General features: G+C 38.7%; 1 protein-coding gene across 1 annotated transcript in view; it reads left to right on the top strand.

Annotated features, from left to right (window-relative positions):
• Positions 1 to 21,297, top strand: part of PCSK1 (proprotein convertase subtilisin/kexin type 1) — a 41,328-nt gene that overhangs the window by 5,268 nt on the left and 14,763 nt on the right. The window contains 9 exon segments of the mRNA XM_038403293.2: positions 1,074 to 1,184; positions 3,534 to 3,680; positions 4,770 to 4,846; positions 6,880 to 6,968; positions 11,052 to 11,224; positions 13,633 to 13,845; positions 16,518 to 16,618; positions 18,719 to 18,952; positions 20,520 to 20,677. Coding sequence (XP_038259221.1) covers positions 1,074 to 1,184; positions 3,534 to 3,680; positions 4,770 to 4,846; positions 6,880 to 6,968; positions 11,052 to 11,224; positions 13,633 to 13,845; positions 16,518 to 16,618; positions 18,719 to 18,952; positions 20,520 to 20,677 — 1,303 coding nt within the window.

The raw sequence follows: 21,297 nt of genomic DNA, 5'->3' as shown, positions 1-21,297 counted from the left end.
TAGAGAGACGAGTCCTAATCAAAAAACCTAATCTGATGTTTAGACAAAGGGTTAGGGAGCCAGGAACATCTTGAGCTGAGGACTTGTTGTAGGATCTTGGCAAGTCACCTACTTGTTTTCACTTTACCAAGATAGAAAATGGAAGCAAAAAGCAAGTCTATATTAGACACCAGCTATGAGCCAGATTCTGATACCCTTACTCCTGTGAGTAGCATCTTACTTCAATGAATAGTTCCCCAACTGAATAAATAGCACTATTTGCAGAATAAAGTACACTCAGCATAAGTAAGGGTATCAGAATCTGTCTCTGTTAAAATTGAACTGAATTTTTCTGGGTAACTAGACAAAGGAGTAATTCATTCGAAGAGACAAACATGAGAACCTTGTGAAATACCATCAAGTAAATTAGACATAGTCATGTATATCTATAACTGGCATGCAATTACATGCATAGAGACATTCACAAACAAACTTGAACATATTCATTTGGTGTAACCCCACTGACTTTAATAGAGTCACACCAGTGTTGAATTTGGTGTACTATTCGCTGCTTTCTAATTGTTCACATCTTTGAAGTGGAATGTGAATCATAAGTGCCATTGGAAAGAGGCTTTGAGGGACAGATGGACTATGAGTTGCAACATCGCTGTGACTGTGGCAAGAATGTCTCTTTTCCCTCTCTAAAAATTCACAGTTCCTGTTCTTTCTAGTTCACACAGAGAGATATTAAATTGTAGGCTGAAGAGTGAAACAATGGTTGTTTTGCTTGTTTGAGTCACTACCACAGATTAGGCATCTTCTAATAGCTATCTACTTTTAACAAATAAAAAGTGCATTATAGGGCATTTGCAGATAAAAGATTTTCACTGTACTTTAAATGATTTATAGTACCATGGTTTCACGAATCTTCCTTTGTGCTTAAGATACACTTTAATGCAGAAATGCATTTTGCAGCAACAAAACCCTCCATTTTCCCCCCTAGATACCAAGGTTCTGTTTACAATGAAACACTCTCAAAACCTGTTAATCTCTGTGAGTTTATATGTTGTTATTGTTGATAAAAATACTTGTAGGTGTCATGGGCAGAGCAACAATATGAAAAAAAGCGAACTAAGCGTTCAGCCTTGAGAGACTCAGCAGAAAACCTTTTCAATGATCCCATGTGGAATCAGCAGTGGTACCTGGTAAGAGTTTATTTTTATATTGTATTAGCAGGCAATGAACCGTATTTATACTAATCACTTGTGCTCTTTTACTGATGTCAAAGAGGGAGCACAGAAGGGAGCAGACCGTAGCCACTTTCCTTGGTGTAGCCCATGGAAATGATAGGTCTCAGCATTTGATATCATCAAGCAACATTCTTTTTCTTTAAGCCACCCAAAGGCTATGTCATCCAGTTTCCAGTTCAAGTTTCTGAACACTGGAATTATGTGATACCTTAAAAAGCTGTTAAACAGTTAAGAGCCATGTTTACAATAACATGAATTTTAGCCTTACCAGATAATACCAGCATCTCTAGTTTTATCTCTTTAGTTGGTAGCATATTTCTGTGTTGGAGCTAATAATGCACACTGCATACGTCAACAGAGAATAACGCTTCAAACCTGCCAGAGCTGCTGAGCACCCCAACTTCTTTTGACTTCGGCTGGAGCTGAAGGTGCTCCGCATCTCATAGGATCAAATCATTAATGAAGAGATGGCAGAGGGATAGGTTCCTGCCCTAAAACATGTTTTTTGACCTCCTGTGACAACCCAGCTAAATACAGCTGAACAGCTGAGTTTTACATTGCTTTTCTGAGAACCTGGTTCTCAGGTTCTGAGAACCTGAGAATGCTGGACATTCCCCATCGTAACTAAACTTAAGGCTGTTCACCACGTATGATCACACTGTGCATCTATTTATGCCTGTACCTTCAGACTTCATTGACTCCAAAAGAGGGAATGAGGGTAAGGTACTGTCGGAGGCCCCAGGCAGTGCTGGTTCTAGGGGCGGGCACTTGCCCTGGCACCAGCTTCACTGCTGTGCTGCTGGGTATTTTTTATTTGCTCTGCTTTGATTGACCAGCTTTTCTCTTACCCCAATGCTGGTTGGTCAGCTGTGGGTTTTTTGTTTTGTTTTTGTTTCTGTTTTTTTGCAGTGGAGACTGTTCAGAATCTTATATTTCCGGGAGGCCTTTCCCCTGTGTTCTCTTTCCAGCTCATTTTCAATGGGGAGAATGCAAATATAGAGAAAGGCAGTGTGGTCTTGTGGAAAAGGCAATGGACTGGAATCTAGGAGACCTAGTTTCTCTTCCTGGCATTGCCACTAACTCACTGTGTGGCTCTGACCCAGTCATTTCTCCTCTTTGCATCTCAGTTTGCTCATATGGGGATCATGAGACTTACCCTCCTTTACGAAGTGTTTTTGAAATTCTCAAATAAAAAGTGCTATTGAATGGTTAAGTATTTTTTCCGAGGTGCTTCCCTGTTCATGTAATAAATACATTGCTCAGTTGGCGTCTCTGATGACAAAATAGAACCCCCTGCCTCAGGTTATCCTCACACATCATCAGAAAAGCAATTATTTGATAGATCCTACAGAACAACCCTATGACCTAGAATATTTCCCTGAACTGCAGCTGCTAGAAAACAGGGCATTGTAATGCAAGAAATGTTGTTCCCGCAGTACATTTCATTATCTGGATCTCATGCTTGGTTCAACATTCTTCTGGAAACAAAGATGTACAAACATTTTAAAAATTCCTATTTAATAATGTATTTATGTGCTGAGAAACACAAAGAAAACATTAGTGATTGAATCTATGCCTGTGTTTTTATAGAGGTATTAAGTAAATCTGACATATATTAAAATATATATATGGTTCTGGTTAACATTACAAAGAAAAATAATCCATTAAAGAGTTAATCTTTAAAGACACTTCCTTGAAAGGAAGAGGGCATAGGTGAGTCATGTTTCCAAGAGATTTTCCACTGAGGTAGTAAATAGGAAATTGTGATTCAGCACAGTCCTTCATAATCAACCCATCATTTTAATTTCTTCCATTCCTACTTGTTTTCCACTAGCTAACCTCAAGGAGAGACAATTCAGAGAAAACACACAGCTCCTCATATCCTGGGTGGCTGCAGTTTGGTTCTCAGTGGGTGAAAGAGAACCAACCTTTGTAGATTTGACTAATAACTCAAATATCCAAGGATCATCCATCATATCCTGCTCCTCAATCTCCCTTACTCCTGTTATCAGACATAGGATGCCCTTTTCTTACCTAAGATATCTTTCGGGAGGATCATAAGTCATATGGTGAATGGAATGAGGGAAGTTGGGTAAGGACAAGCAGGTTCGTCAGTATCCCAGCTATTTGAACAGGCCAATCTTCGTTGATTTTTTGTAAAACTTGGGTGGAATTTACAAATTCTGGTCACACTCAAACCAAGGTTGATTTAAAACACATTTGTAATATGGCTCAAACACAGCTTTGAACAGATGTAATATGAATGTATAAATGTGAAAATGCTTACTATCATTTTTTCCCCAGCAAGATACAAGGGTGACTCCATCTCTGCCCAAACTGGATCTCCATGTTATTCCTGTATGGCAAAAAGGGATTACAGGCAAAAGTGTTGTTATAACAGTGCTCGATGATGGCTTGGAGTGGAATCACACTGACATATATACTAACTATGTAAGTCTGTGCTTTAAGAATGCTGTAGAATAAATCAACCAATTGCAGATGTTTATATGCAAACATTCTTCTTTGGCTTTCTCTCTGTTCAGTAAGACAGCTCCCACATGACAGAGAAACTGAAATACTCATCCCAAGCATAATTTGGACCCTGGCCTGTATCACTAGGAATTGAGTAAAAAGCTCACCAGGATAGTGGGTTCTTCAGGGTAGTTTAGTCCCTGGGCATGTTTAGACATAATGGTTTACTGCTGAATTATTAAAATTCTTTTAGCCCTTTGTGGATTTTATAATTACAGCATCATAGAAATGTAGGGCTGGAAGGGATCTTGAGCGCTTACCAAGTCCAGCCCCCATGCTGAAGCAGGACCAAGTAAACCTAGACTATCCCTTACTGGTGTTTGTCCAATCTGTTCTTAAAACCTGATGGGGATTCCACAACCTCCTTTGGAAGCCAGTTCCAGAATTTAACTACACAAAAATTAGAATGTTCAAAATTGTTGTCATTTCAAAGATTTCTTAAAAGATCCATGTTTATTTTGCCAAAAAATGGAGAATTAAAAAATATTTTTGAAGATGTTATTGAAATGTTTTTTTTACTGAAAACAGATAGTAAACAAAAACCTTTCACCAATTTTTCATGAAAAAAATTGGTTTTGAAAAAAGCCACTTTTCATTTAACAAAAACTTGTCATTCAAAACAGCTCTAACTGTGAGTATTCCTTAATTAACTGTTTGTAAAGTTATTTAATGATAAATAAACCATCCAGTGCCCTTCTTCCAGATATGCCAATACCTTTCTTTGCAGGCCTCCCCACACTAGCCTTCCAACATCCAAAGCTTTAATAGCAAGAAACCTTTCCCACATGCATGCTAATCAATACCTATTCTAGAAAATTAATTTAAAGGTTATGTACTTTTATTTTATGAAAGTGAACTGTTCACCTAAACATCAAGAATGATGACTAACGCTGAGGAGAAAGTATACATTAAAGTTGATGTCTCATCTAGTATAGACTTCAGAAACTTTAAAACTTGTTTTAGAGTATATTTTCTCATTGTAACTATAAAGTCTATTTTTTAATTTAGGATCCAGAGGCAAGTTATGATTTCAATGACAATGATCACGATCCCTTTCCCAGATACGATCCAACAAATGAAAACAAGTGAGTAGCCTCTCATTTTGTGAAAAGAAACAAACTAATTAAGTATTATGCTGGGCCTTAGAACAGGCAAATGCACAGCTCTTCACACTTAACCTGAGAAATATTCGTACTCAGAAGGACTATTACATGTAAAAGGGAAAAAAACATTATGGTATTTTTGTGCATATTTTATGTGGACATTGAATAAGTTTCCAGATCAAGATGAGTTTTTTCAATTTAATTTCCACAATATGTTTTGAAGCTCTCTTCTTCATATGGTTCTATGTATAAAGCACTGATAACATATTTGTAATTTCAAGGGAACAATCTTTTGGTGTTAGTGCTAATGAATTATAGGGCATACCAATCTGACTAAGCAGACTTTGTACTCAGTTATGCCTATAATGCATGGCTTTGCACATGGGGATGATGAGGAACTACATCTGCCCATCAGAGGGCTTCTGGGAGGGACTGTGTCTTAGGCGCAAGGGAAACATACCCACCACACCATCCCTTGTGAAAGTGCAGCAGGCTCCCTCCTACACACCTGGCCACTTATATTTGTGGAATTGTGTAGCATTTTGTGGCAGGGAAGGAATGAAGAATCTTTCTGCATGACCTCCCTACAACCCACCTCTCCTCTGCATAGTGAAACACCATAGTAGTTCTGCTGCACCTAGGTCCTTCCATGATAATCTAGGGAGAGAGCTGGTCCACAGAGAAGAGAACAGACCTCTTTACAAGTTGTAGCACAGAACAAGTTAATTCTGTAAGCCAGTTAGGATGTCACTATTTAATAATGATACAATGAGGAACTGACACTCTGGTTCCCCACTATCTATCAGGCATAGGGTGATCAGATGTTCCAACTTTATAGGGACAGTCCCGATATTTGGGTTTTTTTCTTATATAGGCTCCTATTACCCTCCACCCCCATCCCAATTTTTCACACTTGCTGTGTCATCCTAATCAGGCACAATGGCAGCATCCACATCATAAATTCATTGGTATAATAGAAGTAAAGTCACCAGAATGGGAAGTTATCAGAGAATAAATTTCTATGATTTTGAAAATGAATGTCTCTGTTTTGCTACAGCATTTATGTATCAGTAGGAGGCCATTATCCTCTTGTTCCAATGACATTATCTTTTAAATCTACCTGCATTACCTCTAATCTTTATTAATATGTAAATAGAATTCCACCCAGAAGCATTGAAGCATTTCATTGCAACCAAGCTGTAGTACTAGATAAAGTAACTCTATATAGTTATCAGAGTAGCAGCCGTGTTAGTCTGTATTCACAAAAAGAAAAGGAGTACTTGTGGTACCTTAGAGACTAACAAATGTATTTGAGCATAAGCTTTCGTGAGCTACAGCTCACTTCATCTGATGAAGTGAGCTGTAGCTCACGAAAGCTTATGCTCAAATAAATTTGTTAGTCTCTAAGGTCCACAAGTACTCCTTTTCTATATAGTTATGCTGTCTTGTTATGCTTTGAAGGGTAGAAATCCTTGATGGCAAAAAATTTTTTGATGATCCTTGATGGCAAAATATCTTGTTAGAGGAGTCATTTCACAAAGATGAAGATGTTTGTTTATTTTAAATACTACGCAGTTGTATCCCAAAATAAATTAAACATGTAAATTTTTGCTTAAAAGTGGCTTTTTTCATGATTATTTTTAAGGGATTTAGCTTTCCAAATTTGCCTTACTATTGCAGTCTGTTATAGCAGGCATGGTACAGCTCATGGTAGACACTGTAACAACATGATCTTTCTATTGACTTCAGGGGGGTTTGGATCAGGTCCTTAGTGCCTCATCTTGATGATCCATTGATCACGGGATGGTTCAAAATTATGATTGCCAAAGCCTAAGTACAAAAAGCGTCTTCTTTTCCAAATGGACATATTTCCAAGCCTATTTAATATTCAAAGAGTTCACATCTCGATGATGAAAGAATGCACCAATTCTAGAAGAACAGTGACAAGTCTCTTTGTAGGTTAAATAAATGCACTAAGTTATAGTATGATTTAAATGGTCATTTACTTTATCCAGACATGGAACACGATGTGCAGGAGAAATTGCTATGCAGGCCAATAACAAGAAATGTGGTGTTGGTGTGGCATACAATTCCAGAGTTGGAGGTAAGAAACCAAACAATAATTTGATTTAAACTTTACTTTTTCTGATGTGAACGGAAACAAAGTTAAGTAAGGTTTCAGAGTAGCAACCGTGTTAGCCTGTATTCGCAAAAAGAAAATGAGTACTTGTGGCACCTTAGAAACTAACAAATTTATTTGAGCATAAGCTTTTGTGAGCTACAGCTCACTTCATTGGATGCATTCGGTGGAAAATACAGTGGGGAGATTTATATACACACACAGAGAACGTGAAACAATGGGTTTTATGATACACACTGTAAGGAGAGTCATCACTTAAGATGAGCTATTACCAGCGGGGGAGGGGAGAACCTTTTATGGTGATAATCAAGGTGGGCCATTTCCAGCAGTTAACAAGAATGTCTGAGGAACAGTGGGGGGTGGGATGGGTGGGAGAAATAACATGGGGAAATAGTTTTACTTTGTGTAATAACCCATCCACTCCCAGTCTCTATTCAAGCCTAAGTTAATTGTATCCAGTTTGCAAATTAATTCCAATTCAGCAGTCTCTCGCTGGACTCTGTTTTTGAAGTTTTTTTGTGAGAGTGGCTATCCTTCAACAAAAAAAACTTCAAAAACAGACTCCAGCAAGAGACTGCTGAATTGGAATTAATTTGCAAACTGGATACAATTAACTTAGGCTTGAATAGAGACTGGGAGTGAATGAGTCATTACACAAAGTAAAACTATTTCCCCATGTTTGTTTTTCCTCCCTACTGTTCCTCACACATTCTTGTCAACTGCTGGAAATGGCCCACCTTGATTATCACCATAAAAGGTTTTCCTCCTCCTCCCCCCCTCCTGCGGGTAGTAGCTCATCTTAAGTGATGACTCTCCTTACAGTGTGTATGATAAAACCCATTGTTTCATGTTCTCTGTGTGTGTATATAAATTTCCCCACTCTATTTTCCACCGAATGCATACGATTAAGTGAGCTGTAGCTCACGAAAGCTTATGCTCAAATAAATTTGTTAGTCTCTAAGGTGCCAAAAGTTAAGTAAGGGACTGGTCCTGCAGGGTGCTGAATGCTCAGTTGGAGGTGCTGAGCAGTCTGAGCTACCATCACCTTGAGCTGAATGTGCTCAGCATGTCTCAAGAGGCATTCAGCACCTTCCGGTATTTGGTTTCATACCAGAAATAGTTTAAGTTGCTACATGTATATTGTCCCAAATCCAGAGCAGTCATCAGTTTCTCAGGGTTTGATCCATAATATGATTATTGGTTGCAACTAAATAGAGGGCTATATTTTTAAATAAAGGACTGATGGGTTGGTATTTCATTTTGAATAAAAATAAATAGAACCTGCGGAGAGAGAGAGAAAATCCAGTTTCCTTTGTTTAGAGCGTTTAGTTCTTGTCTACACAATTATATAGAAAGGTCGTGTCAGTCAAGGTATTCATATTGCTGTGGTTTCCATTTCAATTGCTTGTTTCTCCACTTCAATAACATGTTAATTTTGAAAACAGGTAAAGTCTTGTTTATCTGTTAGTCAACAATGCCCTTTTTTTAGAATGGTGTATGAAAGTCTAGTTTATTACAGATCTGTGAAATAGACATGATCAAAATGATCATCTGCTTGTGGTTATTTAGCACAAAAGAAAATAGACTTGTAAATTTGTAGTTTTTAAATTTAACATTTTTTTTCCCTTGACTCATATGGGACACCTGAACTGAGATTGACAACTGTGATTACTGTTCTCACCATTTGAGTCCTGTTTTCTCAGAGGAGTTTAGAACTGTCACAGATGTCATTTTCTTGTCCGCCTTTGCCATTCTGCTTTATGCTTTCACACACTGTTTAAGTAAAATATCTCACTAAGAAGAAGACATCAAGGATCAAATATTCAAGACAGGGTGAAGGGATGAAACTGCAAAAATGTTGAACACGCACTGTACCCACATTTCCAAGCACTTGCATATACAAAAGTTACTTCACACCTGTTTGCATGCGTTATTATGTGATTTGCAAATGGAGATACAGGTTTTTACTGGTACACTTCTCCAGGAAGGAATGCTCTTGTTTATTTTTCAAATATTTAACATCATAACTCTGGATGTTCTCATTATTCATATAAATGTCCAATCCTGTTCTGAATCCTATTACATTCTTGCTCTTATTGAAATAATGTGGCAATGAGTTTCACAGGCTTATTGTGCATTGTTTGAAAAATATTTCCTTGTATCAGTTTTAAATGTTACATTTCAATTTCATTTATTATATACATGCACTTCCCCTCCTTTATTTTCTGTAGAAAAAAGAAATGTGGTTTATCCCATATGGCATATAGTAAATGTAATGTATTTATTTACACATATATCACCACAGCACTGTTTCTGATGCTGCATGGAAATCAAATGATTAAGAAGTAGTATTTTATGAAGGACTGGGCTGAGAGTTCCAATATAGTGAATATGATGCTAAAAATAGCTGTCTGTCAGGCAGATACATGTATCTGTCTGAAATTCCTTTTGCTTTTGCCTGCTTTTGAATTCATGAGGCTGATGATGGGAAACAACAATGTAGAAGAAAAGGGAAAGACAAATGTTTGGACAAATACTATGACACTGCTTACTGGTGAAAACTAATTTAATGAAAAACCATTGCAATAATCATATCCCTAAGTTTATTTTAAAAACAAACAGAATTTTCAGAGAGAATAGAACCAAAACAGCAGTTTTGCTTTAATTGTTTTTCACTAGTGTGCTGAGGATATAATTGTTTGTTCTTGTATTATATTACAGATCTGTACAGCTGCCTTTATGTCTATTGGTGCTCTCACAGTGTCTATACTAGCTCCTGTGTTCTAAGTATTTCATTGCATATTACAATCTCAGGCCCTAATCCTGCAGTCAGTTTCCTTTTTTTGTTTCTTAACAATGCAAAAGAAGGAATCAAAGCCTGAGGTTTGGTAGGTTTTTTCCCCCCTCCCATTAGAAATTCAGATCTTGTCCGTCCTTCTTTGGAAAAATGTATGCGAAATTCTGCACTAGAAGAATTATAATCCATAGTTCAGCAACTGCCAGCAATGGTACAGCTTCTCTGGTACTCAATCGCTAGCATAGACAGAGCCCAAGCATTTTTATTATTGTGCCATGAAAACCTGTTCTGAATCCTCATTACATTAGCAGTTGTACTGTTGCTACCATTTCTGCACAACTGCTGGAATTGTGCAAAAGTTCCCCACCATTTCTAACATAGCGAACAGTGTTAGCAATATTGGGAGTTCTAATGCAGACGAGCCACTGGCTGCCGTTGGAATTTGGGGCATTCTGGAGATCCTGCTCTGAGCAAGATTAGATGACACGGTTCTAATGAAAATGTTAATGGCTGGCTATCATTGGAGCTTCCCATATTGTTCACAATGATAGAAATTAACTAGTATTAACAATGCTGGGAAAGTTCTGCAATATTCCTTTGTGTATTCAGGATTGGATAGCTAGTAAAACAATAACACCATAAAAGACAAGCTTAGTAACTGAGAGGAGGAAGGGATTCTTTAGTCACAGTGTTTAAAATTCTTCATTTTAAACAAAACATTTAAACTCAAAACTTTTAAAGACAAAAGACTTTTAAAAACTCTATTTTTGATAACACCTATTTAACTTCTGGAGACAAGAAATCTTTGTTAAAAGATGAGAGAGAGAGAGAGAGAGAGAGACAGAGGGACAAAGAGAACTTAAAATAAGAGGATCCACATTTGCTATGAGACAGTCAGGAGGTTCTCCAGAAAAACACACTGTAGACCAGATTTGTTCTTTTTTATATTTCAAGGGTAAAAAACAAACTGGGGGAGGGGTAACTCTCACAGTCCTTCTCAGTAGACTTTAAAAAGAAAAACGGGGAGAAATAATGGGGCACAGTCCAATTTTTATAGGGTCACTTTTAATATTTGTAAAATGCCCTGAATTCCTCAAAGGAAGGATGATACATATGTGAAATGTTTTACAATGATATTATAATCTTGGACCAGGACCCCATTGTGTTAGGTGCTGTACAAATATTTAACAATGATAATGTAAAGGAAACATGAAATAGATTCATTCTACCTGGGTTTTTTTTATTTTAAGGTATAAGAATGCTGGATGGAATAGTCACTGATGCAATTGAAGCCAGTTCAATTGGTTTTAATCCAGAACATGTGGATATTTACAGTGCAAGCTGGGGCCCTAATGATGATGGTAAAACTGTAGAGGGACCTGGCAGGCTAGCACAGAAGGCTTTTGAATATGGGATCAAACAGGTAAGCTGTCTAATAGGTAGTTAAGTTGAAATATAGCCCAGCTTGCAGGTAAAGATGTAGTTTAAAATGGTGCTCAGGGTGAGAAAATGGACCATTCTTTATCTATTTCTTGCTAAAGCATTCTGCTCATTCAAACAGATTTGAGAAACTGAATCATTCTTTAGAAAGATGTTAATATAAAGGTTCAGCAAAATTTCCCAGCTGGGACCTGACTTTTGAAAGCATTCTTACAGTATTCTGCTTTCAAGGGGTTATTCTCTGCAGACTAGCTTTTCTTCTTCAACCTTCCTTTTGCTGCTTTTGTGCCTCCCTTCCCCCGCCTCCTCTCTGTCTGCTTGTTTTGCTCTGAATAGTAATTGGATTTCTGCACAGAGGCTCCTATAAAAATTTAATACAAAGTGTTTGCTTCACGAATATTTCATTTTATAAAATGGTGATGCGTTTAGCACTGTGTGGATGGGTTGTGTTATTCTGCTACTTGCACTATGTTAATTGCATTATGCATAACCTGATCCAATTAAAATGAAGATGGTAGGAATGCATGCTGGAGAATACTGAAAGCAGCGGCTTTTAAATTCTCTTTTATGTTATCCCTGTAGATCTGGTTAGAAGACAAGTGGTGTATTGAATGAGAGTGCTGGGTACACACACAAAAACACAGACACATAAACACTGTCCCCACCTGTTAACCAGGAGGATGTATCCAGACATCTAACGGTGGTCTAGAGATAGTGTTGACAGGGGCATGCAGCAGAGAGATAAATGGAGAAGAGAAAGAGAGCCTGAAGCAGAGCCTGTGGAGTTGTAGAAGAGAAGGAGAGGAGTCTGGAGAAAAGGGAAAGGCCAAGAACAGCAGATAGAGGGACAGAAAATGGGGGAGCCTGACAACTGAGGGAAATTCTAACCAATGAGAAAGGCGTTGGTAAAGAAGAGATAGAGATGGGGAGGGAGAGGAATGGAGGTCTGAAAAGGGAGAGAGGAAAATTGAGTCCCAGGGGAGTGGGGGAAGATGGACAGAAAGGGCATTGGAAAGAGTAGGTACCAATGTCCCTGAAATCAAAGGCCTGGGCCTGCATCTGGGAAATCAGGAAATGTGCTTGGTAAAGAGGACAGCATTTTTTCAAGGTTTATTTTGTACCAAACTAACTCATTAGGGACCCATCCTTCCCATTCAAGTCAGTCAGAGATGACAGTGTTCAGCTAGCTTCAGGACTGGCCCCCTAGATCCGGATCCAGCAAAGCACTTACGCACATGTTTAACCGTAAGTACGTGAGTAGCCCCATGAGTATTCCTGCTGAAGTCAATGGAGTGTCTCGTGTTTAAGTGTGTTGCTGGATTGGGGCCATAGTTACTAAAACAAGTTATTATTTCATTATTGTGATTTCTTATGGAGCCACCCTGACAACTCTAATAGGAAGAGTGTTGCTTGTTTTTCTATTTTTATTTTTTATTTTGAGATTGCTGCAATTGCCACTTGGCCCCTGAACCAGCAATGTCAACGTTGATTAGAGGGGATTAATTGATGATCTGCTTTTTAGTTGCTCTCTATAATGAATGTACATAAATTAATACTGAATTAAATTAAAAATATAAGCTTCTGCTCTGCACATTAGCAGATACTCTCCACTTAAAGTCTACAAGAGTTTAAGATGTAATGGCAAATACTTGTTTATACTAGGAAAAGCATGGCATTTTTCATGCTGCTCCAGCTCTCCACATCCCTAGCTGTCAGCATCTTTATAACTGCTACTAATTTATTATACATTGGAAACTGGAATAGGAAGTGGGAGCAATTGTGCCCTCAGACTGATGATTGGAAGCCCACAGACTTGGGAGTGATGAGTAGACTCTCCAATAAAATGAGCTTATGGTTTTGCAGTTTTTCATCAAGTAAATGCCAAACTGTAAAGGGCATAATTACAAAGGGAGTTGGGTGGAAATGTCATCTCACACATCAGACATATCGCTTACCAATATTACTGTGATCACAACAAATGCAAATGAAATTAACTCATAATGAAGTTCCATTCATTGAAAAAAATATTGCTGCTTTTTGTAAACACATTCAGTACTAAATGTATTCATAGGAAAAACCACAGCTATTGATCACAGTCTTCTGATTTGCATCCAAAATGTATTTCCAGTGGACGTGGTAGATGCCCTGTTAATTGTGACATTTAAAACTAGACTGCACTAATCACAAGGTGATGTACTATAGAGAGCAATCCTTCACTGGCAGGGAGATAGAACATATAATAGGTCTTTTCTATCTCTAACTTCTATGATTTATATGAACAATTATTCTTTATCACCGGCGATCATTTAATTATGTGGATTTTTGGTGGGAATGTATTAAAGAGACTGTAGACTTTCTTCCTTATGATAATCATCCCTTTCTTTTCCTTAGGGCCGAAATGGAAAAGGTTCAATTTTTGTATGGGCTTCTGGGAATGGTGGTCGTCAGGGTGATAATTGTGACTGTGATGGTTACACAGATAGTATCTACACTATATCCATCAGCAGTGCTTCTCAACAAGGTCTTTCTCCCTGGTATGCAGAGAAGTGCTCCTCGACACTGGCCACAGCATACAGCAGTGGGGATTATACTGACCAGAGAATTGTAGGTTGTTTTTCCCAGATTTAATAAACATGCTTGAGGAACACATGTAGAATTGTTTTATATATGAAAACAACAAAGCAGAAACAGCTTTTAGAGGCCCAATTTTTAAGTGCTTCATTTATTTATGCTTTATATGCCTGATACTGTCATGATGGAACCCTGGAGAATTAGCACATAGAAAAAAATGGTTGCAACCCTTTAACATCCCTTAATTTTAAAGCAATAACTACATAGTACCATCATTTCATTACAGTTGATCTCTGAAATTATGCACTATTTAAATGTGATAGAGGTTTGATATGATATCCTACAAAAGGGAAGATATTCAGAACCACATCTCATCTATCTTTGTGTTGGAAGAGTCTCAAAAAGTGGGTGGGGTCTGACCCAAAGCTGGTGAATCAGAAAAATACAAAACAATGGAGGGTTCATACTATCAGAAAACAGAAGGAAAATTCACAAGTGTAAATTCATGCTGAACTTAGTTGGAAGAATGTATGCTCTTCAGAATTCAAATGTGTGACATCAGGGGTAATTACCTGTTAGGAATATAGACAGAGCCAAACCCCGACACTAGACCTGAAGGCCAGAAAATCTGGGGAAATTCAGGTTCAGATCTGTTGATCAGAACTCAAGTCCATTTCTGGTTGGGACCTTGACCTTTTAAGACAAACATAAATGTGCTTCAGAATATTGCATTCCCTGCTAGTAAGAAGATCATTGTATTTTCAGGTATGTGACCTTTGAGACCAGAACAAGATCTGAATCTAGCCTAGATTCAATTATTTTTTTTATTATTATTATTTTTTTGCATCTTCCTCTCATGAGATGAAATCTCCAGGTATCAGGAAATCTCTAAGAATTTCCACTGCCTATGATTAACAGTCAGCTTGCCTAAGTGCATATCATCAGCACTAGAATGGTTGAAATTTTTTGAGTTGAAAAATTCTCTACCTCAAAATATAGCTTAGTTAAAACCAAAATTTCCCGTGGAAAAATGTCAATTCTGATGGGAAATTTTGGTTTTCCTGGAAGCAATTTCAAAATTAAAATTTTTACTTCTTTGACACTTCAAAATGAATGAAAATGTTCATTTCGCTCCAACTTAAAATGTCATTTCATGGCACAGTTGAGTCATCAGGAATGCCCTCAGCTGTATCCCCTCATTATCCAAGACAGGAGGCAGCTTGCAGGGCATTCTCTGTGAGGACTCCAGGTCTCTGGAACTTGCTCCCTGCCTCGTCCTTTGTCTGAAATAGCCTGAATTTAGTGACCTTCCAGGGACGTTGAAAAAGACATCTGTTGGTGAGGGTTTTCTAAGAGGCCTGAGGGTTTGTTTCCTAGCACAGTGAAAGGGATGGAAAGGAGTTTTATAGGTGTCAGGCTGGTTAGGTTGAAATTATTATCTTAATGCTGTTGATACTTAATGATGAGTTAGAGTACCTAGAGCATCAGGTCTCTTTTTTTAAATTATTATTGAAATGTAAGTAAATGAGTTTCAGGTTTTTGTTTTGAAGTCAGGATGTCAATTTGGAACAAAAATGATCACTTCGAAGCCATTTGAAACTTTGTTCAGTAAAAGAAAAAAGATTTTGTTCAAAATTTCTTGTGGGGGGGGAAAAATGTGGTTTTCCAACCATCTCTAATTTTCCAAACTCTGAGGTTGATTGTGCTAGATGTTCAACCCTTTTGGTGCAGCTCTGAGCACTCTCCACTCCCACTGACTACAGAAGGAGCAGAACTGCTCAGCACCTTGCAAATGATGCTTAGCAGGAGGCAGAATTGGGCTCTATGTCTCTTTCATTATTTTTTTTTTATTGTGGTAACACATAGAAGCCTCAGTCAAGGCTCAGGATCCCATTGTGTTAGGTGCTGCACATTATATATATAAAATGTGCAGCACCTAACACTGTGTGTGTGTGTTTGTGTGTGTGTATATATATGATATCCTGCAAAATATATATAATAGTCCCTGCCATAAAGAGATTACGTGTGCTAAAGTAGCATTTAAATAACTATAACACCAACTCTGATCTGGTTGATGATAATCTTACCGTGTACTGCATAGGGGGAGGTTAAATTAACTTTTCATTTCAGTAGGTCAAAAGAATGTCCTTCCAAAGTGGCTTCTCTGCAGCTGAGATGTAAAGCTCTCAGCATATCCACTTTCATATATTGCATGCACATGGGCAGAGGAATTAGGTACTTCATTTTCAAATAAAATGCATGTTTCATTTACAAATTATAGTGCTTCTGCTGAAGAGAAAGCAGAACGCTACTACTAATCCTGTGAGTAATTTTTAAGCAAACAGTAATTTTAAATGTTCTAGACCAAACACAGTGATGGGTTTTTATGATTCACAAATGAGTCTGAATCACTTATTTTTATATCTCTCAAATCTCAGAATAAGGCAAGATATTCAATGTGGGAGTACTTTGTTCCAATACAAGGCATTTTGATACAAAAATTATAGTTGAAATAGATATAGTAGGAGGAGTAGATTGAATTATCTTCAGATTTAAGCGTCCATTATTTTGTTCACTGGGGGAAAGTTTTTCTACGGTGAATTAAGGTGCACTGGATAAAGGATGCATAACTATGTTTATATGTGTGGATACAACAATGCTTATTCAGCTTTTTTCATGTTAATATTAGTCGTGTTTTCTTCCAGACAAGTGCTGATCTTCACAACGAATGTACGGAGACTCACACTGGGACCTCTGCATCTGCTCCATTGGCAGCAGGGATTTTTGCTCTAGCTCTAGATGCAAAGTAAGACTTCCCAAACTCTCTACTTATGTAGTCCTCTCACACTGGGACTGTACAAAAATGGCACCATCTCACTCAACAGGTCTGCTTCCTGTCAGAGTTAGGTCTACTAACTTTAGTGATAAATATAAGTTAGTAGTCCTTTTAACCCCTGCTAGCCAGGCAGAACAACATAGATAAGATAGGGTGAGCCTGGGGATTCTGTTTCATTCTGGGCATCAGCAACAGTCTGTTTACTAAGGGCGTATCTACACTGCCCTGCAGTTTGGACTGTGGAGGTGTGAATAGCCTTGCGCACTAAAGTGCTGTGTGATAACTCCTCCATGTGGAAGCTGCAGGCACAAACTTAAAGGTTCCTAGTTCACATTGTCATCACCTTCTTCAAACAGGAGTACATTAATGAGAACTAAGAATCTTTTAGTTCATGACCATGGCATCACATAGTGGGAGTGTAACAGGGTGCCCTTACCAATCTGGCAGCTCCTGCTGGCTGTCTTGGGAATAGCTCTGTGTGTTAGCCCTCTTCGGGTGGTGCCTTGCTACCATCACTCCTGCTCTACGGTCCACATCTCTACAAGGTCCACGACACCCTCTTCAGTGACACAGCCCTTCAGCCATGCCACACACTGTGCTCCCCCCTTCTGGGGGACCTGCAGTCTGCTGTTCAGCCACTTCCCCTAGTTGCTACTGCAGCAAATTGTCTGGTCACTTTCTCATGGCCCCAGCATCCTCTTTGCCTTTGCCTCAGTGACTCTGCCTGCAAACCCCAGCAGCCAGCCAGGAGCTGTCTCTCACTCTCCTGGTTCCTGCTAGCAGCACTGCTCTGTCTAGGGTACTGGCAGTTCTCTCAGCCCTCCAGAGATACAGTCCTTCTGCCCTGGGCTCCCAGCAGAGAACTGCCCTCCTGTGCCCTGCAGCTCCCTTTTTGCAGCTCGGCCCTGATTGGCGCTCCTTTCAGCCCTTTTCTGATTGACTGCCTCTGGTGCAGCCTCCCTTGGGCTGCTTTTAATCCCTTTTCTGCCAGCAAGGGACAGACCCCCATCACAGGGAGTTACAGTGCAGAACTTTGGTACACACTGCCATTCACACCCCTTTAGTCCGAACTTCAGGGCAGTGTAGACATTGCTTAAGTTCCAGTCAGTTACCCCTGACGGCAATGGGATTGCACATGTGTCAGTAAGCATCTACTCTGAAGACAATAGGGTTGCACAGGTTTAAATGAGGTGCTAATTCAGACTGCAGAACCCTTAGTGCTAGTGATGATGCATGAAATAGAAAGCACCCAAGCCTGATTCTCTAGGCAGGTCTACATAACAAATTTACAGTGGTGTATCTGCACCGATGCAGTTGCAACGCTTCCAGTGAAGATGCTCTAAGCCGATGGGAGAGAGCTCTCCCGTCGTCTTAAAAAGTCCACCTTCACAAGAGGCGGTAGCTATGTTAGTGGGAAAAGCTCTCTCGCTGACATAGCGCTGTCTACACCAGTGCATAGGGTGGCATAACTACATTGTACAGAGGGTGTGAATTATTCACACCCTTGAGAGATGTAGTTATACCAAAGTAATTTTGTAGTGTAGATCGGGGGTCAGAGAACAATGCTGAGTTTGCAGGTCTGGTAGTTAGAAAAAATGTCTTCGAAAAATCATGGAACTTCACAACAGCATTTTCACAAAATCCCTTTTCAGAGAAGAAATGCACTGTGAGGGAGGAAGGGATGGTCCAGTGTTTAGGGCACTTGGAAGTCCTGGGTTCAATTCCCTGCTTCACCAGAGACTTATTTTAGGCAGGTCATGTAGGGCCTGATTTTTAAAAGTACTCAGGTACCTAAATACATTTAAAAATCGATCCCTTAGTCTCTCTTTGCTTCAGTTCCCCATCTGTATAATAGCCATAACAGTACTTCCATATCTTGGAGTTTTGTTGGTATAAATACATTGTGTGTGAGGCTCTCAGATACTACAGTAATGGGGCATGGGTGCATATAAGCACCTAACTGAAAAAGATTTTGCTTTTTCAACATCTTTGTGTGTGTAGAGTAAAATTATACCATTAGAGAAAGCTGACTGACAGTTTTGTAGGAATTAACCAGACTTTTTTAAACAGCCCTAATCTAACCTGGAGGGATATGCAACATTTGGTAGTCTGGACTTCAGAATATGACCCACTGGCCAACAATCCTGGATGGAAGAAGAACGGAGCAGGGTTGATGGTGAATAGCAGATTTGGATTTGGATTGCTTAATGCCAAGGCACTGGTGGATTTAGCTGATCCTAAAATCTGGAAAGGAGTACCTGAAAAGAAAGAGTGTATAGTCAAGGACAACAGTTTTGAACCTAGGTAAGAATTTGCATTGCAATTAATACCTCATATCAATTTATCTGTCTCTAATCTAAGGCAAGAAGGTAGTATCTTGCACAAATTTGTCCAATAGGTATAAATGAGAGTGAACTATTTAATTTCAGTTTCTTTGGTTTTGCCTTGCTCTATTTCTCAGGAATTCATGGATGGGTGAATAATGCCCAATCTATTTGTTTTATGTAGTTCAGTGTTGCAAAATACTAAGATCCATGATTCAATGAATGAAGATTCTGTCTGCAGGTGTAACCAGCATCTGGATGGATGACACTGCAGGACTATTAGCACTGTTATGCTAAATCCAACCAGTTAAGATGAAGAAATACAAGAAATAGCCCTGATATAGTTTAATTTCTTTTTTCTAATTTGTTCCTAAAATATTTTTTTCTGTAACATATGTGACATATATCCCATACATTACCGTGTGATATAAAGGTTATATCAGCAGCACTCGTGATAACTGCATAACTCTCACTCATCCTGCTGTTCCTATGTACACAACCATCCCAAATGCACTCAGATAAAACCTCATATATCGTACCTGAAAATATTTCCTATATATTGCACATAGACTCAGTATTAATACAGGCAAGCCATAATGACTCTCTGATTAATTAACCTGTTTAATCAATAAGGACCTTTAGACTCTCTTATTTTTGGTTTTCACAGGTTAATTTATGGCTTTGCTGTCTGAAATAAAGATAGTTATAACAAATCTTTAAATCACATCATCTAAGTGCACCAAGTAAAAATATATTACAGCTATGTGGTATTTTACTTCTTGGTAACCTGTTTATTTATGTTGTTTTTATTATAGTGCTTTTTTAAACTCTCTTGCCTTTTTTCCCCAATCTGTTCTGTTTTCCTTTGTGTTTTGAATTTAATACATAGAGCTGACATGCATGAAACTTATTAGTTAGGTATCATTACTGCAATCCTTTTATGTTGCATTACAAAAAAAAGCTCCTAGCTCCTACATTTTTAATGCATTGTGTAGGGAGGGATTCAAGCACCAGATTCTCATTAAAGTTAATGAGAATTGTACAGAGAAAGCCACGCACAATGCTTTGAAAATGTCAGGAAGGTGTTGGCTCTATTCTAGGAATGATTCAGAGGGCTACAGTCGCTGCAGCTTTTTCCAGCCATTGTAACTATACAATAATATTCCTGCCGGTGATTTTACTGAGGCAAACAACATGTACATCTGATACACTTGTGTGATGCTGTTTTTTTAAGAGAATGTCTTTTAGGAGTCTCTTGGAGAGCAATGTAGACGTTAAGACTTGAAAGAACATACTGATTATCCAGCTTGCTTGCTTCCGTAGTGTGTGAAAGAAATCAGGCCCAGTCGGTTTAAACAGTTTGGCTGATATCTGTATTTTGTGTGCACTCAGAGCTCCCGGGGGTTCCACTGGCAGTTTGGGATGAGCAAGCAGTGCAGTACGTCTTCCCCCCACTCTGATCGTTCATGATCCAGGTGTAAAATGCGTCCATTGGACTTTGTGTAATAAGCTAGTAGGTAACCAAATAATCCCTGTATCTTTGCTAGGTTATTAAGAGCAAACGGAGAAGTAACCATTGAAATTCCCACAAAAGCTTGTGAAGGGCAAGAAAATTCTGTTACATCTCTGGAGCATGTGCAGTTTGAAGCAACGATTGAATATTCCCGCAGAGGTGATCTTCATGTCACCCTCACTTCCCCATCAGGTACAAGAGGCAAACAAATGTGTTCAAAGAAATGATTAGTTTCTGCTGTTGCAGTGTAAGACATTGATTTTATTAATCTTTATATAAAAATCACTTAATCTCCCTGTGTCAGAAATGGCTGAATACGTTATAGGAAAAGTAATTACTTCCAAAAAGGTGACTGCTTGGTGTGGTGCTCAGAGATCTCTCAGTGCTTCAGGCGCTTGCAAAATCTCTGCTGTATTCTATGTCCAGTTCCAACTGGCTGTGTACAACAGCAGGCACTTCAAAGCACCTTGCCCAGACTCTGTCTGGGAAGCTCAGCCTTAAAGGCCCAGATCCTCATTGCCACTCATTTGGCTGCCTATGCCCCACTATCTACCTCCGTGTCTTTTAAGTTATTCCTGAAAGCAAAGACCTCAAAATGATAACTGAAAATGATACCAAAAGTAGGTTTTCCACCCATCCAGGTTTTCTGAGGATTGTTCCTTTTGTGAGGTAGCTGTCCTGAGAATTCTGTAAGGATGCTCAGTAGATATTGCCAGCTCTCCACTTTTACAGACTCAGAATCACTCCAGAGTCCCATTTTTTGTACCTCAGAGGTAGCAACCATAAATGAAAATGATATTGCAGGGTTGGAA

The sequence above is a fragment of the Dermochelys coriacea genome, chromosome 5 (assembly GCF_009764565.3).
Source record: "Dermochelys coriacea isolate rDerCor1 chromosome 5, rDerCor1.pri.v4, whole genome shotgun sequence".
Classification (NCBI taxonomy): Eukaryota; Metazoa; Chordata; order Testudines; family Dermochelyidae; genus Dermochelys; species Dermochelys coriacea.
This window is presented reverse-complemented; position numbering and strand designations above follow the sequence as displayed.